This window comes from Arctopsyche grandis, chromosome 12, assembly GCF_051622035.1.
Source record: "Arctopsyche grandis isolate Sample6627 chromosome 12, ASM5162203v2, whole genome shotgun sequence".
NCBI classification, from domain to species: domain Eukaryota; kingdom Metazoa; phylum Arthropoda; class Insecta; order Trichoptera; family Hydropsychidae; genus Arctopsyche; species Arctopsyche grandis.
In genome coordinates this window covers 22,780,134-22,806,778 of record NC_135366.1, presented here as the reverse complement: position 1 = coordinate 22,806,778, position 26,645 = coordinate 22,780,134, and the positions used below count along the sequence as shown (strand labels likewise).

Genomic DNA, 26,645 nt, shown 5'->3' with positions numbered 1-26,645 from the left:
TAATGTTATCTACTAGGCTTTGATTATTGAATTCAGTAATAACTACTACACATTCTAATCGAATGCTTATTTCAGATAACAAACATTACTATCAAATTTTTATGATAGAAAATACCCCTATACAAAAAATACGTCGTAATTTCTTCCAGTATTAAAAAAACCATTTTCAAACAACATATTCATCACTGATAGGGACTTAATTGTTAATACATAGTTTTATATTGAATTTCGTTTAATAAATTCAAAATAAAACATTTCTGAAACTAAGGTATTGTTACTTAAATATATATTACTATATTTGGAGTAGAAATTTTCAACTACACAAATATTTTAGATAGAGTTTGTATATTTAATAGAATACAATTACTCTACCATAATATGTATAATATTAAGCTATTAAAATAATAACTTGTACATTCGATTTAAAAATTAGTATTAAATGATCATGTACTTAAAACTTATTGCTTTTCATTTTTAGTACAACTCCAAACAATAGAATAGGTCAATGAAAATTAATTCACCTGCCCTTTAAGAACTGTGATCACCGTTGAACTAATTTGTGTTCGTTTTGCATTGCAGTGCTTCGAATACGGCACCAATCCAACGACACAACCCTAACATACAAGTGAATAGGAGGATGTATCAGCCACGTTCTTATTACAATCCATATAACTCTTACAATTACATTCAAGATAGTAGATATAGAAATGGATATAAATATAACACACGCCCTGTCACAAAAGTAATCGAAGACAGATTTAATCCAGCACCTCCTTATCTGCCTCCTGCAGCACCATCTATGATGGCCCCGGCTCCACCTCCACCACCACCACCTCCTCCGGCTCCAGTACCACCTTCAGCTCCAGCTCCACCTCCACCAAGCCCACCAACAATTACATATGACTCCCCTCCTGACCTTCCACCACCAGATTCACCTCCTTCGGACAACCCACCCGACGACTTTACAAGCTACCATTTCAATCTACCCCCGTCGGATGCAAAACCAGATACAGATATTTATCCGACAGCATTTGACGATCACCACCACCACCATCACGATATCGAATACCATGATTTACATGAGTTCTATCATGAACATCATCCTCCACCACCACCTCCACCACCGCCGACAACTCCACCTCCTGTAGTTCACAAACACAGACCCCATTCGTATGGTTACATTCTGGGAAAAAAGTATTGGTATTCGCCTCTGTATGCAACTGTATTCATTGTTGGTTATGTAGCCTGGTTACTCTTCAATTCAATTGTGCGTAACAAAATTGTATTTCCTCAACACTACAAGAATCGTAGATCTATAGATTGGAAACCGTCATCGGAGACTATATATTATTGGACTAATATGTTAACAAATGCATTTGAGAAGTATTCCAGATATGAATAAATGGTGAAATATTAAGTGGAATTATTATCAACTAGACATTGTTCAAATGATAAAATTTTGAATGATGGTTTATTGTGATAATCTTTCATTGATTTTGTATTATAATAATTACAACTAAATGAGTGTATGCAGCAACATAAAAAATGATACAAACGATAGAAATAAACAATAAATTCGATTTATATATATGTATATATTTTTATAATATTGTACAAATCACAAGAATAAAATATATCTATTAACTTTTTACAAAAATATAATTAATCTAAATATGTATCAATATTACATTGCATAATAAATAATTGTACATATAAAATACTGTATTTTTTTAATATAGGAATACAGACAGTCTCAAAAGTGACGAACCTTGTTAGCATAAGAGTATTCACAACACTATATTTTATTATACAATACAATTCAATTCAATTCAAATGGCAAAATTTGTTTTAATGATAGTTGCATTTACAGAATTATAATAAATAAAACACGTTTGTACTATGAAAAGATTAAAAATAGACTTTCAAACAATCAACGTCGAATTAAATGAAAACGCACGTTGCATCACTTTTGGGATTGCCGTATTGATATTTTGCAGCTTTTCAAATAACAATAGTAACAGTAAAATGTCGAAGTCATTCAATCAATTTACAATTTGTATAAATCTATCACAAATGTCACAAATATAAGACTTTTTATATCAACAATAATAGTATCACAAAGTAAAATAATAATAAAATAGGTTGCACACCTTTCGGCATCAATATTTACATATAAAGTTCATCTTCGCCATGATTTACAATACAATACTGGCTATAAGAGCAAATTAAAAACCTGAATTTACTTCAGTAGCCAATACTGATATACCCAGCAACTCTCATTTTGAAACTATCATACATGTACATTAAACTACTTTATAATTTCTTGCTACTCTTGTCTTCTACTTGTTTAGATTCAGGCACATTTTTCGATTCATCTTTACAATTTGCTTCTACTGGCAAATCGATTTCTTCAAACACTGGATTGTCGACGCCGTCTTTTTTAACTTCAATTTCTTTAGTTATGATTGAACGTTTTGAATCATCGGCGATCTGCTCATTCTGACACTCCTCACCTTTAATACTGTTGTTAGGATTGGTCTCCATATATAGAGACACGTTGTTTTTGCAGTCTTTCAATGGCATCTTTTCGTTTTGTGGTTTTCCGTTGGCGGCGTCAGCCTTCGGACAAGATTCAACGTCCTTACCTTTCGGATTTTTCTGCCACGTTTTATCTTGATGCTTAGTATTCCTAGCAATGTAGAATTTGTTGAACAAGAAATATATACAACCGGTGATCATAGAAACACCTGCAAATATTTGATACGTCAGTCTTGTTCCGATTGCGTTCATCATATAACCTCCGACCAAACTTCCCGCACCCTTGCCTAAAATTAAGAATTGAATATGACACAAACAATTTCAGCATACACAAATTCCAAAGCAAAAAAATAACTAAAACAATCATTACCAACTCCATGGTAGAGTCCACCTAATAATCCTTGAATTGTAGTATCAGTAGTTGCTCCTGAAAGGCGAGCTGCATATGTAACGGCAGCGGTGAAAGTCAAAGGTGTTGTTATTCCTTCCAAAGCTTCAAATATGAGTGACATCCATGGATTATATATTAATGAGTATCCTAAAAAGCAACATAACAAATCATGTAATATTATATATATTTACTAAAAAATATTCCATTTATTGGTTAATGTTTTACCGAATAATCTTATAGAATAAAATATGAATCCTATAAACAGTACATTAGCTTGTCCTATTTTATCTATCAGAGGACCTGAAAACAGCAATACGGGTATTGCTCCAAAGCCACCGACAGTCACCGTTATTCCCATGAGACTATTAGACGCTCCAAGATCTTGCAGCAGCCAAAACAAGAAGCTTTCAATGTAGCCCCAAGCCATACCTATATTACATATTAAATCATGAATTCTTATCATACAAATTTAAAAACAAATTAATAACAAATTATTACATTACCTAAAATGAAAACTGCAACGAACAGTACGATTATTTCGAAATGTTTTAATACACTTATAACATCACTCATTAGGTTTTTAGCTGGTGGTTTGAATTCCAAATTGATAGTCAACATCAAAAATGCACATAACACTTTTAATACTGCATACAAAATGATTGCAGGCCTGAAGTTTATACAAATAATTTAAAATGCTAAAAATTTTATTTTAATTTTCAAGTCATTGTGTTGTAAATAATACCTGAAATCCTTATAATCTTTATCTCTACTTATATAATCAATTAAAATCCCAGATAAGGGTGATGATATCATAGCTCCGACTATTCCATAGAGTTTTTGCAGGCCGTAATCTCCTCCGTATTCTCTCAACAATGCAATTACAGCACCTTCGAACATGACTGCTCCGGTGCTGCTGATTATGGAGAGGAAAACGCGTCCCTAAAATAATTTCATATGAGTACATGTCTACAATTTCCATTGATCTTAATGAACAATGAGAGTGTGTTTATTCACTTGGAAACAATGAGTAATCGGTAACTAGCAATTAGCTGATGAAGCATCTATGTATATTGAGAGCAGGAAGCGAAACATGAATACGACATTGACACAAAACTCTCCACACACTGAATTTTATTAATACGTACCGTTAAATAGGACCAAAACGTCAATTGAACATTGATATCTATTTCTTCATTCTTATTAGAACACAATTGTTCTCTAGGTGCAGTAACTAAGCATTTTGCAGTACATTCGTCTAATTGAATCGTAGTTGATATAGATTCGCCCTTAGATTTCATTTCTTGAAACAAAATCTCGATGGATACCTCTTCATCGTCCTGTACATTAAAAATAACAGATTATATACAGTATAAATCTAATATTAAATAAGTCAATTTACAAAAACTAACCACACCGATGTTGTCGACACAAGTAGGCTTAGCAAAACTCGGCTTAACATTCTTATCTGCTAAATCAGACTCAGTTTTCATTTCAGAAAATCCATTTACATTGAACTGTTTAAGCATTATAGATCTTGCATGGTGTGATAGGGGTAGAGTTTCTTCAACATGCAAATCGTTCAGCGGCATAACTTTCGCTAAGAATTTGTTCAACGAGTGTTTAGTGAAACTGCTCTTTGTAAAAGATGTTCCATTCGTTCCAAGTTCACAATTGAACTCTGTAGAATTTTCTACAGACTTTTTACAATCTAAATCATACATTCCATTAGTGGGAAAGAATAAAGATGTGACTGAAATTTGTCTCAGGGCCGTCTTGTAGCGGATGTTGCTTTTCAAATTTTTAACACTGTTTTCATAAAGCAGTGTAGATTCTATAGGACGATCGTGGCTTCCCAAAGGATATCTGAACACTTCAGTAGCTCCTTCGATAGGATTTCTTATCTTCACAGCATAACTCAGGGCTTTGTGTATCGGCATTGAAGAGTTGTCCTCGTCGTCCGAAGACCATTTACACACAAATCCACACGATTCGAGTCTAAAAATTTTTAAATACATCAACATCTTATACACATACTACGTGCTGATAATTTTAGCACTAAATACAAGTAAGAGTAATTATTTTAAATTGATTTAATTACATAATTAAAACTTATGAACATACATATGTGACGCCATTACATACATAGATATATAATTTGTCATTGCTCATTTATTATCCATCAAATCATAATTAAAAACGTATTTTATTTAATAAATAATATTAAAATATTAAAATCAATTGCTTCATCTTTTTTTCTATTTAGTACTTATATAAAGATAAATATTCATTTATTTATCAGTTTATATTTAAAACTATTTTATTTGAGCTACCCTTTCATTTAACACTGTTAACCCTTAGGACGAACTGCTATCAACTCAATGCGAAACTATTAAACACGATTAACCGGTTAGCAAGCATGAAGTCGGTCATTAGAGCAGATAATATCAGATATTCATCGAACGACAATCATAGGACCTGTTTCATGGACTTAATTTGATAAATTTTGCAACACACTTTATCATAACATCAACAATATACATATGTATACGAATATAACCAAGATTTGTTCATTACTTCATATCCACGTCATAAGCATATGGATGCAGTGGTTCACACGAATATTCGCTGGCATCCAAACTGAGAACATCAGACGAACATCCGATGGTCATCTCAGCTCGCTCCGGAAACACCACGTGCACTCTTCCAACGGGCACCATCAACAGCGACAACGAAGAAAGTCCACACAGTATAGAAACTATTACTAACACTAACTGAAAACACAAAATGCTATTTTTAGTACCTCTGAAAGACATTTGCAAACAAAATATAATGGATGCTAATTGTGCTGAATTCACGTGATATCGTCACAGTCATCCTGGAAATGTTTACGGTAATTATTTATGCACACCATTTTGTGTCATTAATGATGTTTCAGTATTCGTATCGAAGGCTAAATCACAACATCACAATAGTAATAATATGTATTGCGACAGTTAAGTATAAATTTTGATGTATGCAAAAAAATTCGGTGCAAAAGTGAAACAACTTTTCTAGATTTTTATTATTTTGACATTTGCATAATCATTATATGACTATAATAAGTAGGTATCTATACGGATGTATTGTATTGGGTTTGGTGCAAACGATCGACAAGCGCCAGACAGACTGAACCACAGATTTACTGGATGGCTGCTTTAAACGCAATTCTCGACTTCACGAATGATAGATTGCACATCAGATGACGAGTAACCTTTCGATGTGCACAGATGCAATTATTAAAATGGTAATTATTAAAATTGAGTTGGATCTTTCTGGCGAGTTTAATAAGGCAAAATTCGGAACTAAAGTATCAGAAGCACAGAACGTATACAGAGTAGGTATGTCGGGACTTCGGGTAGATTTCGCTTAGTGTAAGTGCGAGCAGTGTGCACGCATAAGGTACACGTACAGTTAATCTGTGGTTCAGTCTGTCTGGCGCTTGTCGATCGTTTGCACCGCATCGATTGTATTGTAGAGAGTGAGGCGGATACAATTAGACGATTAGTAACTTTAAAATAAACACTATATGTAATTGAAAAGTCAAGATATAATTGACACTAGATTTTTCAATCCTTACGATAATCTTTAGAGTATAATAGAATTATTGTATCTTCATATGTACATATAACTAGTTAAAGATATTGCATTATACAAATTTGACTCCACATTTTAATAAAATGTCATAACAAATGATGAATTTGATTAGCATATTTTAAAATTAGTTTTTAGTTTACATTTGCAAGTTTTATACCCTATAGTTTCCTATTTTATCTCCAATCAGTCCAGCAACAGGGGGAATAAAGATGGCAATCAGCGGTATCACAGAAGTAATTATTGCAGTTTCTTCCAAAGTAATACCCAACGATCGCATGTGGATAGTCAAATATGGATAAAACACATAGAACGCTGAAAAACAAACAAGCATACAACATTCAATTTGAAGTCTTCAACGTGTCAAGGTGGAATGGTTTCATTAACTTTCCTTGTTTTTATTTATACAGTGCAAATGTCAAAATTTACATATTTTACTATATTATATTATATGATAATAAAATGTGGAATAATTACTCGAAACGTGCGCGAAGAAAAGCAACTTCATCGGCAACAGTTCTTTCAATTTGAAGTCGTCTGACACCCTCTTGCAACATGATTTGAAGAGATTCATCTTGATTTTTCGTAGTCTTTCGGGCTAAGTTTGTTTGAATAACTCTCGTCCAAGAGTCAAGATGATCGATGGAGAGCGTTTTAGTCCAGGTATGACTTCTACCGTCATATATCTATAGTTTGATTAAAAATATTATAAAATAAATAAATATAATAAATAAACTTATCTTACGTATTTGTTTGAACACGCAAACAAATACGTAAGATTAATTTTTATGCTATTATACCGTGCGCTTGTGCATAAACAAGCAAATACATATGTACATATATACAATGTATGTTGCATATGTCAGAACTATATCAAAAAACTACACCTTATTTAAATTAGCATAGCATTAGGAATGAAAATACCTATGTACATATGTGATGTTCACGTTTGTTTAAAATTCATCAAGCTATTTAACTAATAAATAACGAGATCTAGAGTTTGCCTAATGCTAAGTCTGATACAATAAAATGGGGTGACCGTGAAAAAGTCGAAAATATTCGTTTATCATGCATACATATGAAAAACGGTTAGTATGTATATATGTATATATCAGTGGCGTGCGGTAAAAATATCTCTGCCCCCGTCGTACATCCTCATTTAATTTGAGCGAGCAGGATACAACAGGAACAAGAGGAGCAGGCTTTTCCTCCCGTATCCTGCGCGCGCACATTAAACAAGGCTGTATGACAAAAAGAGATAAATTCACCGCATGCCACTAATATATGTATATTATACATACATAGTACCGTTTACCATGCACCCTTTTTTTTGATCTTTCGACTTAAGATCTTTGCCTTCCGATATTTGAGATATGAAAATAAAATAAGATATGAGATGTATAAAATTTGAAAAAACAAACGCTTTATTGGTAGGTTTACATATTGACTGCTCGTTGAGTTCTTCTATAATAAAAATGAACGCATTATATAAATGCATTTCTGCAAAAAGGATTCAACCCACATTCATGATATTTTGATTATAATATCTTAAAAGTTATTAACCAACGAATTTTAAAGCTTGCTTTTATTTTGTATAAAAAAATATGGCTCCTTTTTGCAAGCTCACGTATAATAAATAAAGTTGTTTGATAGTCGCTCATCAATAATACATATTATGTAGGATGAATTCGACAATACGAATTGCTTATTGACCTTTAATTCGAACGGTGGCCATCAACGCGCCAAGAAGAATACTGTTAATGAACAACGGAGGGCCTATTGGAAGTCATTGTAGGTCAAACACCGGAAGTTCACCATGTTTCGCCGTCGAGAGATGTGCAGACATCACAGTAGGGATTTCAAAACGCCCGAGGTGGAAAAGACCTGAACAAAAACATATCCGACGACGAATACTAATTTATTGACCCGAACAATGCGGAAAATCGCACCAGGAATAATAAAAGAAAATATGTATATGTACAGTCGGGAATATTTAAGCCAGTCAACAGAAAAAAATCCGTTTCCAAATTAACTAAGTATTGATTATTTGGAGTTAAAAATAAAATAAATAAGATAAAATCCTAAGCACTCAGATATGTATGGAATATTTTATACCCAATAATGAGCGTGACATAACTTAAAGAAGGCACGAAAGGTGGATAGTGGTAAGAACACACTAAAAAGTGCGACATGGGACGTGTACGTGGACTCCATCTGTGAGAGGCGTATCTTCATGTCATTATGAATTCGTACGATCTAATTAATTGTACAACTTTCTTTAAATGTGGGATTAAACAAAGAAAAAATATCACCAAAACACTCCAGGAGGTGAGGTTTGCGAAAGGACGCGATGATACAGATTTGGCGTGCTGGAGTAGGTCGAGCGTATTTTTTTCTCATATTTATTTATATACATATACAGATATAGTACACCCATTTTTATTTTAACTAGCCTCTTCTTACTTCATTATATCTATGGTAAAATATGATTGAAAGTATTGTAAATACATATGTACATATATGTATATCAAACATATGTACATATATGTATATCGGGTTAGGGAATCAATCCTTGAACACTCAGTTAAAAGCATTACACGCTAGTCACTGAGATGTTTACATATGTTGCTGGTTATATGCAAAACTGTCTAAAAACACGTACCGCGTACTTCTCTGTGTGTTTTCGTATCCGAATGGTACTCAAGCGAGTGTAGAAGGGTGCAAAATATACCACAAGCAGATGGACAAAGTAAGAATAAAAACCTTGTAAAAATGTGTGTGATCAGAGATCGGAAGATGCTTTTCGCACAAAAAATGGTTCACTATTGTCAATTTCTTAAAAAAATCATGCTTTTTTTTCATTACTGAAAAGCATCCATCCAACGTCTATCTTTAGTAATTATTAAGGATAGGCGCTCGGGTTCTATTGCACAGAAAAGAGGGGTTGCCTATTGTCAATTTCTATTGTCAACTTTTTTTTTGCTCTCCAGCTTTGTAGGACAATAGAAATTGACAACAGGCAACTCCTCATTTCTGGAAAATAGCACTCGAGCGCCTATCCTTAGTGATTTTTAGTGGTAGGACCGGAAGCGTGCTTTTTCCAGGAAACAGGGCGCTTTGGGTCTATTTTCCAGGAAATAGAACAAACTGTAGTTTGCTAGAGTGCAAAAAAAAGGTTCATAATAAAAATGAACAATGCACGGCGAACAATAAACAAAGAACGGCGCAAACTTGGTCCACTCTTTAGTGATTATTAGTATTTAGTAGTTGGATAAGTTTTGCTCAGAAAGAGATGAATAGAAGTACATATGTTGGAGAAATCTTTATTCAGCAGTGGATGGAAAACGGCTGCAAAATATGAAAATGATTGAATGCATGTAAAAAACAGAACTTTCGACTGTGGTAAATTTCGATACTTATTTTCCATCCAGATGCCACTTTAACAACAGTAGTAAAATCATCTTTCTGGGTAAGCAATTATTGTATAACCTACTCGAACGTCATTTTGTCAAGCTTCAGCGAGTTCACGTGCCGTGTAGATATAACAAAAATAATAATAAAAAAATAACGCAAACAAAGTCACAAACGATTCCATGACAATGGATGTTCGCGTAGATTAATCGTCCTATATAAAAAAAAGACAATTTTATTATTATTAGTTTAGCAATTTATTCTAATCGTAACTACGAATAATAACGGACCGATTAAAGTGCACTCTTCATATGGGGAATATTTTTCCATTAAAATGGCAAAATAATTGTGACTCTAAATTATAAAATAAAAAATTTAAATATTAATCGTGCTATTGTACTCTAAATAGGTATATAAAAAAAAACTCAATTGGCAAAGAACTAATATGTTATTTAAACTTCGCAGTAACGGTAAAACGTACACTCGATTAATCTCTCGACGTGAGCATGAAAAAAATCACAATGTCCGTTATGAGTGTCAAAAACGATCTTGCAAAATGATCAATCAAAAATGATACAAACATTCAGGTCAACTTGACGAGTTGCAAAAATCTATAAGCACATTTCATTATTCAAAACATTCCTACATACATACATACAAATGTGAGAATTATATTTTCAGTTATTATCATTGCGTTGATTAAAATTCATACAAGGAGAGTTCAAACAACCAAGAAGGCCATGAGCCATTTGCCCTTCGTGCCAAATCTACCACTGATGAGGTCATCTTCATGTCCACTGAAGAGACAAAAGGTGGAAGTAAATTAATGTCCTATTTAATGCAACGACACATCCATACTAATCAAATTTATTAACCGATAACTCGTAATTTTATATCAACTGTGCAAACGATATAGGCAATAAGTCTCTATGAAGCAATAGAAGAATTTTACAGCCTATGAATCTTACGAAATGTTTATTTATACTGATTGATTATGTGTGGATCTGTGAGTCAGACCATTATTGTATTATATAATTTTAGATAAGTTAAATGCTAAAGACGATTACGTGGTTTACAATTACATATGTTGAAAACTACCTCAGAGCTTCAAAAAATAATTATAAAAATACAATATATAAAAATGATAACTAAAGATAGTGTGTAATGTATGTACATACATAGTTGATCCAATTGTTTGCTAGAATTTTTTATAATTACATACATACTTCCAATCTTCCAATCGCTTTGATATTTTACCGACATACTGTCAATAAAATAATCAAATGTCTTAGACATGATTTTTCTGGTAGCCTGCGCTCATCATTATGTTCATAATTGAATGTGATGTATGAGTGGAATTTTTATATTTTCTCTTCCATTTGGGCCTCGCAGGGATATTATAACTTTTATTTTATTCTTTTTTTCCTTATGTTCATTTTTATGTACTATTTTTCTGCTTTTGCCTGTTATTTATTTTGTTCTATGAATTTTTTTTCTCTCTTTTTTATGTAGGCCATTGTGACTCATTGGGTTCTTCCTGTAATGCCACAACGGTCCAAAATAATACTTAAATAGATAAATCAAAAACGCTTGAGGATTTTAACCATTAAAAATTACATTAGAATCATCTGTCAGATCGACGTGATGACAGCCGGCTATTCAGACGCGCCTTTTCGCCGCCCCTACGCATCTTTACATATTAGATAGTTGAACAGTTATAACGGACAACTGCTCATTGACAACTTCTCACATAACTGATTGCGCATAATAATAACTTTTTATTCCAGACGATAGGGAGAATAGTGCAATCCCCATCGTCCATATAGATTACATACATATATAAATAGATAATACAAATTAATGATAAAATAAATAAATCTAATATATAATTTCGAAAAAAACTTTGTTAGGTTTAATCTAACTATGTATGTAAGGTTTGGTTGGGAGCATCGAAAATAAATCAAAGTTTCTATGACGACGAAATCGATATCGTTGAATGTTTGTATCGTTTTTTTTTCGATTCAAATAAATTTTATATGAACAAATGAATGTTTACTATTGGATTAGCCATGTTTAACCTGTTTATATTACAAATACCAAGCGAAGCCGGGTAAAACCGTGAGTACAATATAATTATATAATAGTAATAGATATATGTATGTAGATATAATAATAATAATAATAATTAATTATTCAATCAAAAGTCAATTGATGGCGGTGGTAAAGTAGCTCTATCCACAGAACATACAGAAATGAACGAAAACGAGAAGACGCGGCAGCAAGAAAACAATTTGACGATACAAATACACGACGACGTAGGGAGGCCGCTCTCATCCTAAGAATGGCCTCAAAGTGAGGCATCTGCGACGCGCTGCAACCCTCGGTAGCCCGGAGATTGTAACTTTAGGCAACGGTTATGTCGGTGTTGTTTACATATACTTGTAAACAACACCGAAGTTGCGAACAAAGTAATAGAAAACTTGTATATAAAATACATATAAATATATTGCTGATTAATTACGTTAATAAAATAAAACAATATTTATGTTGATTTAAATGTCAATTGCCCAATAGATTTATGTTTATATTACTTTGTGTGCTTTAATACATATATTAAATGAATTTGTATTTTGAGCATGTACAAAGTAAATAAGAATAATACCCGCTAAGCCTTTCCAGATAGCATTGAAAAAAAATGCATTGAACATGAGTCGTATAATCCGTGTCATTCATTTGTCAACGTTTATAAAGACTGGTTTACACCGGAATTTCTGAATTTATAACCATAGCAGAATTTCCCAATGGAAATCACTAACTGCCGAGTATTTTAGATTGTGGCTTCACATTTATTGTGAGCATTACATTTTAACAACAATGAAGAATATGGAACTAGTTTTGCTAAAATACATTCATTAATAGACTTTTTTTTGTTTATTTTATATGGTTGCAAGATATATTAGAGAGTCTAAACACACATTTACAAAACTCGAAATCCTCAGCTGTAGTTACCTAGGGTTTGTTTGGATTGGCTACAATTTTTATACCTGCTTTCTATTGGATTTCTAAATAATTCTAGTTGGAAATGTTGCCGAAATTTTCAGAGTGGCGGGCTTTCAACAGAAAAGATCTCAACACGCGATGAAATGGTCGTGCGATGAAAAGCCACCGCTATGAAATGCCACTGTGTTGAAATGTTCGTGTGATGAAGTGTCCTAGATGAAATGCCTGCGATGAAATATTCTAGAATCATCACGTGTCTAGCTGGCAGTGCGCATTTTTCATGTTTATTAAGTTTCAAAACACTAATTAAGTTTCAAAACACGTCAATTATAAAATAATATACGTAAATATTTTTTCCATTACAAATTTAGATTAGAATAACTAGACTTCAAACAAAAGTAGTATGCAAATTCAAATTATGTGGCCCATTATGATGGAAAGTGTTTAATATGGCACAAAATTGATTGAATTTCATTCAAAATGATTAGCTAGAGCATTGAAACACAATGTAACCTTTTGATTGAACAATATTGATTTTTGTTGGTATAGAAAAAATGTATGAATGCCAAAAAGTGCGTATTATGTATTGCGAAATTTTTCGTTTAATGTTAAATCCAAATTATAATTACCAATATAGGATGTGAATATGTGATATGATGTGTACCTGGAAGCTACAGAGACCGCCGTTCAATGCCAAAAGCTGGCGATAGATTCTGCGCAAATATTTTAGATCGATTTATTGATTTTGCGATCACGTGAAGACTTGCAGACGACGACCACGATAAGTTAGTTAGCGCTGTTTAGCGCGCGCGCGTTTTCAAAGTACACAAAAATATTCCATTTCGTGGAAATGTCCTGGAAGTTGATTAGTACTTCGGCATTTCGAAAATATGTCAATTTAACAGGTGGATCACATTCGAAAATACGATTTGAGATATCAAAGTGGGTCCTCAAACTCGCAAATTGGCATAGAGAGGTGTCGAAGGTTGGCAAAACCGCCTTAAGAGGGCTGGACAGCAGCGCCTTGTCCATACAAACGTACTATACTTCTCCCTTCCTCAATTATGGCACTAGAGAAATTACTTTTTAATATGCTATGGATATCCACCATTGGGGTGCATCTATCGTTTTATTTTTTTTGATTAATTATTTTTTATATGAGCTAGGAGCCACCAAACATCTATAAAACCGCCTCTTTTTTACACCCACGAAAAGAGTCCAGCGTGCTTATTTAACGGTCGATTTTAAAAAAAATACGCCGATAGATGCACAGAAAGTATCTTTCTCATATCGATGATGAAATTTTTTTTTTAAATTGGTCCAGTTTTGGAGGATAAAATAGTAGAATACGAAACATCGATTTTGTCAATTTAAAATACGTTTTATCTGGTCGAAGCGCAACTGTCGCATTCACTCAATATATATATATTGATATATATTGTCGCATTCACTCAATATATACATACACTCAATATATATATCGAAGAAAGGAACGGTAACAAAATTAAGATTTTGGGTGTACAGCCCTCTTAAGGGCCTCAGTCTGGTAAGTTAACGATGTCAGAGCACACTTTCGTACTTTGAATCAATGTTGCGAAACGAATTGTGAAGTCATGAATTCAATTTTGGGTCAAATTCAAGGATTTTCACCGAATGATTCGAAATCACGCTCGGTACCTGGTTGCATACGAACGCCTACAAAAAGTCGACCCACACGCTATCGATTTGTCAAGATGTTATATTTAACATTGTATTATAACAGTATTAAGTATAATTTAATGATTGGCTTTTGAAACCGGTGCATTTAACTCAAGCTTAAGTCTAGAATCGTCAAACCGATATAGTCATATAATAACAACAGTGACCTCTTTATATAATAATCGCTTCAGTGCGGTGCAAGCGCTCGACAATCACCAGACAGACTGAACGACAGATAAACTGGATGGCAGCTTTAAACGCAATTCTCGTCTTCTCGAATGATAGATTGCACATCAGATGACGAGTAACATTTCGATTTGCACAGATGCTATTATTAAAATGGTAATTATTAAAATTGAGTTGGATCTTTCTGGCGAGTTTGATAAGGTAAGATTCGGAACTTATCGAATCTTGTCTGTCTGGTGATTGTCGAACGCTTGCACCAATCCCTAATCGCTTCAATCGTATCGACTACCATATGATGGAATGATCAACTACATACATACTATACGCATTTATCCATCGGATTTAGTATCTAAATAAAGGTACAAATACACGGCGTGTTTTTTTTTTTTTTTTTTAGACAGTCTTGCACATGTAAAAAAACCGCTGGCACGCCTGATCTATGTCAAGCCAAAACTCACACCATGGAGTGTTTTCGGTGATATATTTGCCTTGTATTATAGACATAGATTTGGCAGTGATCGAAAACGGTGGTTCCCATATTTGATAAAATGTGGTAGAAACCTTGCGCGGACTTTTGGCCGAATGGACACTTGGCCGATGGACACTAACTCGACGAACGAATTTTAGGCTGATGGAAATTTGGCTGAACGGACACTTGGCCGAGTGGACACTATTCCGACGGATATTTGGTTGAATAAAAATTTTAATTGTTCAAATTTATCAAATTTTAATCAGGTTGAGACGATTTCTAAATAATGTATCTGTTTTCATTGAGTTTGAGTAATTCGATAATCAATACACAATCAGCCAAATGTCGGTTCGGCCAAAAACCTGTCGCCTAATATTTGCTCGGCCAAACATCCATCGGCCAAGCGTCCATCGGCCAAATGTCCATTCGTCCAATAGTGAGTCAACCGGATAAATTTGTCTTGATAATAAGATCGTACGAATTAACAATGACATACGACACGCTCATTCACAGCTGGAGTCTACCTAAGCATGCCATGCCGTACGATTTTGTGTATCCATTAAGCCCGCGTATACATATATGGATTCGTCACAGCGTGACACAAATCGACAAAAATACTTCAATAATCTCAAGCGATGAACTGTCATTGAGCCAGAATCAGTAGAAGGGGACAGATCTTAGCTTCTTATCTTTTTAAGTACATATTTAGCATTACAGTGGACGTAACTTAACTCGATGAAAGTTGGTTGAGTCGCGTCTCGTCGTGTCTGTGTGTACGTAAGTTTAACCATATTGCCCTAAATACCATCAGTCTTTAAATAAAGACACACAGATCTTCAAATAGTTTTGCACATGCAAAAACGCCGGCACGCCTAATCTGTACCGACGCGACCCTTCGCAAACTTCCCCCTTTGAGTGTTTTTGGTGATATTTAACCCATGTATTGACATTGATCGAAAACAGTGATTATTATATTTGAAGAAATGTAATAAGATCGTACGAATTGTAACAGGCAACCCCTGCGGTGTAAAGATACGCCTATCACTGCTAGAGTTCACATACGCGTCCCGTGCCGCACTTTTCAGTGTGTTCTTACAATTATAGGTAGTCACCGGAGCCTGAGGGGGCCGTGTATTGTTCAAAGGTTGTAAACGCATTGTTAAAGGTTTGCCGAACAATAGATAGCACTGTGACTATACTACCTCTAATTATAGGATGCAAAGGAAGCAATCCTGCAAATTGTCAAAAGTTTTGAAAACGTAACAGTTCAATTGTAAGAAGAATATTAAAAGATGTTGTCAATTGTTGCAATTGCATAAAATCTCCATTTAAATCGCATATATGTACATAAGGCAATTTAAAAACACAAGTACGTACATAAAATACGCTTGCCAAAACATTAAACAATATAAAAAATCCATGACCAATATTGAAATGTTCGAAAAATGTGAAAAATCCATGAAAAAAAGCATAATAAGGCTACGGGTGAAATCATCGCGGTTCACAGACGACAGTCGAAGTCAAGGTCCACGACCATTGTACAATATGAACATGCAGTGCAAAAAGGCTAAACAAAATCAAATCCATTGATGATAATGATGATGCCGATGAATGGCAGAGAGCGATCAACAATCCAGCGACGAAATCGATTGAGTAGGCGTAACTAGCGCCACCGCACTGCGGGGTTAAAATAATATAAAATCAAATTGTACATAAAAGTAAAATGCCATGAGTCACCCGGCACAGTGTTCGCAAAGTCAATTACAGTTCGCGAACGTACGCATTGTGAAAGTCGGTCAAAGTTTTCAAAGGATATGACTCTCTAATGTTCAATGCCGATCTTTTGATTTACACCTTAAAACTAATGTGCAGTTCTATTCAAGAATTAAACTATGTACCTATCGTAAACGGGTCTACGTGACGAGCCAGAATGTTAAATTACAGAAAACACAAATATCGGAAGGCAAAGATCGAAAATCGAAAGATCTTAAGTCGAAAGATCAAAAATAGAGGGTGCATGGTAAACGGTACATACTCACTTAATTTGCGCGAGCAGGATACAACAGGAACAAGAGGAACAGGCTTTTCCTCCCGTATTCTGCGCGCGCACATTAATACGGGAGGAAAAGCCTGTTCCTCTTGTTCCTGTTGTATCCTGCGCGCGCACATTAATACGGGAGGAAAAGCCTGTTCCTCTTGTTCCTGTTGTATCCTGCTCACGCAAATTAAGTGAGTATGTACCGTTTACCATGCACCCTTTTTTTATCTTTCGACTTAAGATCTTTCGATTTTCGATCTTTGCCTTCCGATATTTGCGTTTTCTGTAATTTAACATTCTGGCTCGTCACGGAGACCGATCGTAAACATATGAACTTGCAATTGCTCACATATCCGTGTTTGCGAACAGAATTATGCTAATCAATCGGTTCCCAAATAATGGCATAGGTCGGGGAGTAAAAATGTAAACATGTTCAGTGAGTTATTCAATCGTTGTTGCTTCATCAAAGATTTCCTTTCAGATGTCAGCGTCTGTTGTATGTATATGGAAATAAAGGAAAATATTACATAACGATTTGACTGCTATTCCGTATAGAATGACTACTGAAAATAATTAACCATATAATATGTACATTTATAAGGATTCGAACAATGAATGCGAGCGTAGTGAGTCATCGTGCGTACAGCGCACACAAAACCGTGCTCCCCTAGTACGAGTTTTTAGCTCGCAATTTTACCGATTTAAAATTCAGCACACTTCCAATTAACCCTTCTAAATGAATACAAAAAATAGTGTGGCCAGAACATTATCCCAATAAACATGTTTCAATAGAAAATATTCATTATAACATAGTATTAACAGTGGAAAAAAATCCCAAGTGAAAATACGTACTTTTGACTTTTGATTTGAACTGGACGACTACTTAGAGAGATTTGAAAGCTGAAAAGTACTACAAATGAAAGATAAAATACTCGACTATAGATTCCAATGTTCATTTTGAACAGAAAATTGACAGATTTTGAGCCTTCAACCGAACAACACCAAGATATAGAAAAATCACGCGATTTAAAAAACACATACATATATCTCCGAATCTCGAGCCAATTAACATTTTTTTATTACCAGATTCGTGTTCACTGGGCATAGATCTATAAGAAAAGTCATATCTCGTCTCTGAACCAAAAATAAGTCGTCATTTGTCGAACAGTGTTATTAAACAAGTAGGATATTTGGAAAGGTTTTTTCATTATTCCTCGCAAGAAGATTGCCCACACGAAGATCCCGCACAAGTCAATTCAATAACAAGTTAGGACAAATTATGTAACTAGTAACAAATTATGTAACTTGTAACTAGTAGACTAATTGGAATGGTTCTGAGATTATTCCTCACAAGAGGATCACCCACATGAGCATTACTTACAATAAGATCCCGCACACAAAAAATCAATAAAAATTGAAGATAAAAATAAAACCACAAGCAACACTCATCTAGACAATCTTCTTGTGTGAAATAATCTGTTCACCAATTTGGAATCTAGAGCTCATTCACTGGAGCTTTTAAAAGTCTTGAATATATGTATGTTTTTATTTTTTCACCGAACTAACGAAATTACTTGGATCCGCATAGGATAAAATTCGTTATAATTTTTGGTTATATATTTTTTTAAATCCTTACATATTTCTAGCTGCATTGAATAGCTGACCCACAAATGGTCTTAGCCATGAACTACATATATATGGTAAGTAGTATCCAAATCTGACGACGTTTAGTGGTTTAACAGACGTTGTCAGATTAGATCCCATTGTTCGATTAACCCGTTACCGCCTGGCTGCAAAATTATAAGGTGAGCGATAGCTAGCGGAAATCAACTAGTCGTCGATCTTACGAACTAGATAATTAACGAGTTTGCCAAAGAAAGTTTTGTAGTGCAAAATCGACGTAGTACATTATAATACATAGTGTGCGAGCACTTTCACTGCCTTGGATTCATCTGCACATTGGTATGTTAACTTGCAAAATTCGCAGACGTGACCGTTTAAACATGGTAAAAGTTAAAACTCGAACCTATTGTATTTGATTGATACTAATTTGAATCATTGGATCGGGTATAATGAATTAAAATCCGATGTAATGGTGCCATTGTACTCTGTATTTATAAGCTGAATATCAATTATACGCTTAATTGTACCTTTATTTGTATACAATGTTACAATCCTAGTGCTCACTTTGGTTCGTTCATGAACATACTAATTTATTCATACAAGAAGTGCTTTAGACCATCCACTATGGGATGACACTTGGGTAAAACGCACATGCTATCCCTTACACCCCATCTCGAACAAAAGCATTTCGCACGTACGATGTTGTATATACAATGTCTACGTGTTTTCCTACAGCGGATCAACTATAAATTAAAATCTATATTCAAATAGACTCGCCAGGTGTTGCATGAAACTTTTGGCTGTCAAAACTTTTGAGTTGTCAAAACATTTGAGATGAAATCCAATGGAAAACGCATTACAACGTTACTATAATTCCCGTTTCGGCTAATATTAAAAATATTGCAACCCAGGGTGAGCATATATGTAATATTGCAACCCAGGGTGAGCATATATGTCAACATACAAGTATGTGATGGATGAGTATTAGAAATAGTTTAAATCTTAGTAGACTGTATTTTGTTTATAAGTTAGATCATACGTTATTACCTTAGTATTTTAAGGATTATACAATAAGAAATTGTGATATTCATAGTTATTATAATAGAAATAAGAACAATTTAGTTGTAGGTAGTGTAAGGAAAAAGAAGACTGTTGCTGTCTTTCACAGGGGTGTGCAATGTACAATGCCCTCCCTGAGTGCGTCAGGTCTTCTAAGACCATGGATGTATTCTTGCGAGGTGCAAAGAGACAGTTCTGTGAAGGACAGTTCTTATCAATTATATATATATATAAAATATTAGTGTTAAGTAATTAATAATGTATTTTTAAATTAGCTAAATAGCTAAAATTATATACATAAATAAATAGAGGATGGAACAAAATAATTGAGATTTAGTATTATGCTTAATAGTTTTTGCATTAACAAACTAGTTCGATTGTCAATTAGTCATTTTGTGTATACTTAAACTGGTCAGGTTGGTTCTTTTATGAACAAATTAGTCTGTTCATGAACGAATGAAGCGTACACTTGGACTGTAACATATACATATATCATCAACTTTGAAGTTTATAATATGAAACTAATGATAATAATGCGCTAAAGGGGAATTTTTTTCGTGAAAATGTCAATTCTGTATTTTTTATTTAAATTGGAGGATGTGTTAAAGAAGATAAAATATTAATAACAAATTCAATAAACCACTTTGCTTATGCATAATCAAAGGTGACAAGGTACAATGTACGTACATATGTACATAAATATATGGCGTCATTCGTCAATTTAATACAACAATCACGCGGTCACTAATGTGTTAAAACTGTCTAATTTCAGGCAGATACCAATTTGCACAATTTGATGTGATTTTTTTCCCAGAACTAACTCATAATCAGGTAAACATTTCATTGTACAACGTATTTCGACACGCCAGAGTGCGCGGTATAATTTTAAGAGTCCTACAAATCATTACAAATAAACCAAACAAACTTTCAATTCGTCATCATATAATAAATATACAATTCAGGATTCCAAATAAAGAAAGCAATACTCTTCTTCTCATTGGTTAAGCGGTTGTTTTTAATATATGTGTAAGATTATATGACAAAAAAAATAGCATGCTTCCGTTGCTTAACCGGTAAACTAAGGCCAAGAACTGATATTGAAATTTCAGATGAACAATTTCACATACACAGATATAAAATTTATTTCTTTTACTGTTGAGAAATATACATATTTATTTCGCACGCAAACTCATCTTTGTACAAAAGTATGTCAACATTTATGTAGATCCCTTCAAATAACAAAAATATACATATTATAAAATATAGAAACTACACATATGCTTTGAGCAATTTCCAGTTAGTTGCAATCTACAATATCTCATAAAAAAATGGGCATAAAATAACATTCGATCAAACATTACATAACATTCGATCAAAATATGATAATAGTAAGGCAGCAAACACACAGAGAAGCGCTTGGTGCGTGTTTTTTTTTTAGAAAGTTTTGCACGTGTAATAAAAACGCTAGCACGCATAATGTTTTGATACAGATTTGACAGTGATCGATGACGGTGATTCCCAAATTTTATGAAATTTAGGAGAAACTTGTCAAAACCTATCGAAAAACAAGCCCATGCGGTGTGAGATGCTTTTTCACAACAGGAGGCCAAGAACGCGCCCGTGCCGTTCAATTAAGTGTGTTTGCGCCTTAATAAGATTCACAATTGAACTTGTTTTATTAAATTAAATAACAATAAATCGAATTGGGTCTACTCTGACTCCCATGATTTAAAATATCGAAGAAAGCCTACTCATATAGCTGTTAACACTTGCCGCACCGTGATGGATAGCGAGTGACCAGGACTTTAATTTCTTCAAATATACTGAATGTTTATACATATATACTATACAGGGTCTTCTATATACATATATACTATGCAGGGTCTTCTACTGAATATACTATGCAGGGTCTTCATATATTATTTATTCCTCATCAAAACCTTTATTATTCGAACTATGTCATTACGAAATAAAAACAGTGATCAATATCAACAGAAATAATTATTTTTGCAGAAAGCCTCTTGTACACATGCCTCACAGATGCGAGAGGGGGAAATTTAAGGTAAAGACACACAGAGAGGTATGCGACACGTATTTTTTTTAGATAGTATTTCACGTGCAAAAATAGCGCAAGACGTACTGAAGTACGCCAAATCTGTACCACCACGTTCCTTGGCAATCCGCACACTCTTGAATGTTTTTTTGACATTCGATCCTTGTATCGATATAAGTTTGACAGTGATCGATAACGATAATTTTCACATTTAAAGAAATCTGGGAGAAACTTGTCGAAATAATAAGATCGTACGAATTAATAACGACATGAAGACACGCCTCTCACCGTTTGAGTTCACATTCGCGTCCCGTGCCACACTTTTGAGTGTGTTCTTACCATCAGTTTCAAAGATAGATGTTAACCAATCCAAACAGGCCACGTAAAAAAGTAGGTGAATCGAAACTGCGGGTCGATGAATCACCCAATTGAATTACATATATAGGTATAAAATCGTTCACATTGAGTATAAATCAATCTTTCGCGTGGATAAATTTCGCATCGATAAATGAAAGTAGATTCAAACTTTATGAAAGTTTCATCTAATCGTCGATCAAGAAGAACCGACCCAGCCGACCTCTAGGTCAAATTTTCACAATTCAACTTCGCCATGAAGTTTGATCAAGTGATGCAACCAACGCAAACACGACTAACTAAACTCTACTACTGAATAAATTTCCCAATTGATTTATCGACTTAATTATTCATCCCATGAAATCATTCCCAGATGTCTATCAAAGCAGACGACCCGTAGAAATTGTAACTGAAACGGGCAACTCATCGGAACAGAAACTGTAGAGACAAAGTGTGATTCTACAATTTCACGCTTCATTGTTGTGAAACATTGGTTAGTGTTTTATTCTGCAAATGTGAGTTGCATAAAATGTAAAACATCTATGAAAATCGACGTCATCTTTTTTAAGTCGAAACATCGTCAATGTAAAGGGAAAGTTCAAAGAACGAAACCAGAATGTATCCATATATTGTATATGTAATGAAAGATGCTATCATGTGACCCAAAAATTGCAACATCGAAATGCACTTCCAAATATGTAAGTAACAAAAACATTAAATACAAAAATGATGTATGGCAATGCTAATGAAAAACATGTCTTTGTTTGTATTTTGATCGATCGTCACGTGAAAAATAATTTAACGAAAAAAACGTCGATTTGGAAACATTGACGGACATGTAAATTTTCTATGATATAATGCGTATTTCGCAAAGTACTAAATACTAAATAAATAAATACAATTGAACGAGGTTCATTCGAAAGTATGTTCTTACGCATTAGACAGGTATGTATGTATTTGACTGTCAATCATTATAGCGAAAAATTAAATAATAATACGTACAATTTGAATCTGGTGTGTCAAATCGAATGCATCAACTCGTTTGGCACGTCTCCGTGCAAAATAAAAATGATGATGATAAAAAAAAAAAAAAACATTGTACGTATGACCGTTGATGAACGTGTTATTCTATCAATGAGGAAGAATGACACGAAAAAAACGTCAATTTGATTTAACCCCAAAGCGAATACAATAAAAATTTAACAAAGCCTAATTTAATTTTAAAAAGCACAAAACATTTTTGAAAAATGATTTTTTTTATGATATATAAATTCAACCTATAAAATTTGGCAAAGCAATCACAATATACTATCGTTTTTTAATTGAATTCTAATAATAAAGTTGCGGAAGTCAAAAAATGATCGGGTTTGGTGTGAACGATCGACAAGCGCCCGACAGAATAAACCACAGATTAACTGGATGGCTGCTTTAAACGCAATTCTCGACTTCACGAATGATAGATTGCACATCAGATGACGAGTAACCTTTCGATGTGCACAGATGCAATTATTAAAATGGTGATTATTAAAATTGAGTTGGATCTTTCTGGCGAGTTTAATAAGGCAAAATTCGGAACTAAAGTATCAGAAGCACAGAACGTATACAGGGTAGGTATGTCGAGACTTCGGGTAGATTTCACTTAGTGTAAGTGCGAGCAGTGCGCACGCATGAGGTACACGTACAGTTAATCTGTGGTTCAGTCTGGCTGGCGCTTGTCGATCGTTTGCATCGCATCGAAAATAATCATGTGAATATGTTCATCGCATGACACAATGGCGTCAAGTTTCAATGATCAGATAAATATAGATCTACATAAAATGGATATGTATACGTGGGTGAGAAGTATGACAAGGGGAGTTGATATAACGGAGAGAGTAAATAGATTGAAATGGCAATGGGCTAGAAAAATGGGCGAAAGAAGTGCTCGAATGGCACCCGAGAGAATGTAAAATGGTACAAGGGAGATGGGTGAATGAAATAATGAAAAATGCGTGAGATGAGATAGATGAGAGTTGCCCAAAACAGAAATATTTCAAAGCATTCATCCAGCAATGGATGGAGAATGGCTGTAGGTCTACATATACAAAGGCTAATATTTTACTGTTAAGTATTTTAGTCTATTTTTGTCAGTATTCAAATATGAAAGGTCAGTATTTATATTAAACGGCCAGTATACATCGTTCGGTATACAAGTGGTCAGTATAAATAAAATAGAAGGTCATTATTTATATTTTATAAGTTTTATTTTGACGAATGGCCAAAAATAGTATTTGTTTGGTATCACCACAAAGTTGATACGATCTTGATTGGACAATTCTATCCAACAGGTATTGCTATTTGTTCTGGCAAATGTACGTCAGATTTTTATACTGTCCATTTGTTATTTATACTGACATTTAATAATATAATATTGACCATTTTGTTAATAAAAACCAGGCGGAAAACTGATTTAAACACTTACCGAAAATTATTAAAATACTGACCAGTTAAATCGTTGCCATATACAGACATCATAGTCAACATGTAAAAGGATGCTATAAATATATCATTGCTTTTGTGTATTTAATTTGAAACATATTGCACCAGGAAGAAGATAAACCTATCAAATATATTTGTGAAAAAAAAATCAATATTATTGTGCAAGCGAACTTCATTATCATATTCGAATCAACGAGCCTAAATTGATGAGTTTATATTTAAAAAAAATATATGTATGTATGTGTATATATTTTCATTCGCATTGTACAATTGGATGAATATAAATCGACAAATGCTTATCGTCGGTATTCCAGTTTAAGATTATTATTATACAACGGAAATTCGTTCCAACTCCAACACTTTCATGTAAATAGACATTTTTTTTTCTTCACACTTGATAAAATTTCAGCGACTATAAACAAAGATTCGATCCGAAGCAGAGCAGATACATATGTACAACACATACCCATTTTCGAATACATATAGTAGTAATAATTGAAACTTACGTCAACTGAAAACGGTAAAGAGATGCGTTCGCGATGCACTGAAGGTATTCACACGTTGCACTCGAATAGCGCGAACATATTCGTTCGCGTTGCACTTGCGGATTAACAACAATGGTGCAAATGTCGAAAACGGCACACGACGTTCGCAATACGAGGCCTCGACGGTTACTGCAGTTGCAGAGGAACGTCGACGGTACTTTCGAGCCATCAAGAGTGTCGGTGGAGAAGGGGTCCTTAACCAGTGCTCCATGAACTTGGATGCTCAAAAAGTTATATCTATACATTCAGCATCCTGTCATTGAAAAAAATCAACATTCTTTCCTTGCACGTATAAGAAACTAAACTTTCTTCGTATTCGGATTCAGATCCGTTGAGCATTTAATATAGAATTGAAACTCATATCTATTTGTTTCCTACCGGAGTGAAGTAGAACAGTAGTCAATAGACAAAATTTTGCTTGAGAAACAAAGTTTCGAGAACAAAGCGTTTCAGATATGGATGTGGATTTCAGATATGCAAAAACATCAAATTGGTCCTTTGCATAATTATATGTACTTAATTCGCTTACCTGTCCTTTCTAATTCATCCAAACTGACCTTTAAAGTATATTATATCATAATACACATCAATATTTATACATACGTATTTTTTATATATGTATAATTATGAATAAATAATGACGACATCTATTGAATTTGTTTATTATTAAAAAAAAATATTTTTATTTCAAATAAATAGTTGAAATCAAGAAAAAAACATCAGCTCACTGAATATACATAATGAGTTTTTAAAATACATAAACAACAAATATTAATATAAAAGTACAATTCTGGTTAACATTTTAGGATATATGTATGCAGTAAAAAAAAGTAACAACCATTCCATAAAAAATCCTATTCAAGTATGCTAAATATCGCAATAATATACTTAAATTTTTTCAATCGCTTGTTATTGAAGCTATTTTCGATTTATTTTTACAGGGACCTTTTGTGCATCACATCGTACACCATATTATTTCGTTGGGTTTTGTCAGTGTTGTCATAATATAGCGTAAGATAATTATGTGACATAAGTATATGGGAATTCGTCGATGTCGCTGCCCGGTCACGCCGCTCCAGGTGTGCCATGTTTATGTTTGCTGTTTTGTTATGAAAAAGTCAATTACATAACTTGCTGTATTTTCCATTAATGGATTCAGAAATATATTTTTC

The 26,645-nt window shown here is 33.8% G+C and overlaps 1 protein-coding gene across 1 annotated transcript; it reads right to left on the bottom strand.

The window, feature by feature from the left end:
• Positions 1-1,732: 1,732 nt before the first annotated feature.
• Positions 1,733-7,245, bottom strand: LOC143919921 (uncharacterized). Its single transcript, XM_077442511.1, has 10 exons — positions 7,037-7,245; positions 6,720-6,874; positions 5,504-5,700; positions 4,339-4,924; positions 4,075-4,266; positions 3,672-3,868; positions 3,433-3,596; positions 3,155-3,358; positions 2,909-3,076; positions 1,733-2,825 (listed from the first exon to the last, which is right to left on the bottom strand). The coding sequence occupies exons 1-10, from the start codon at positions 7,131-7,133 to the stop codon at positions 2,314-2,316; spliced, it is 2,472 nt and encodes an 823-aa protein (XP_077298637.1). The 5' UTR covers positions 7,134-7,245; the 3' UTR covers positions 1,733-2,313.
• Positions 7,246-26,645: the final 19,400 nt, after the last annotated feature.

Excerpts from the sequence above, each read along its gene's own strand:
- LOC143919921 (XM_077442511.1), bottom strand. The coding sequence starts at position 7,133 with ATGAATCTCTTCAAATCATGTTGCAAGAGGGTGTCAGACGACTTCAAA. Across the intron at positions 4,925-5,503 it reads GCTTATGACGTGGATATGAA|ACTCGAATCGTGTGGATTTG; the intron begins GTAATGAACAAA and ends AAAAATTTTTAG. Across the intron at positions 3,597-3,671 it reads AAAGATTATAAGGATTTCAG|GCCTGCAATCATTTTGTATG; the intron begins GTATTATTTACA and ends TATAAACTTCAG.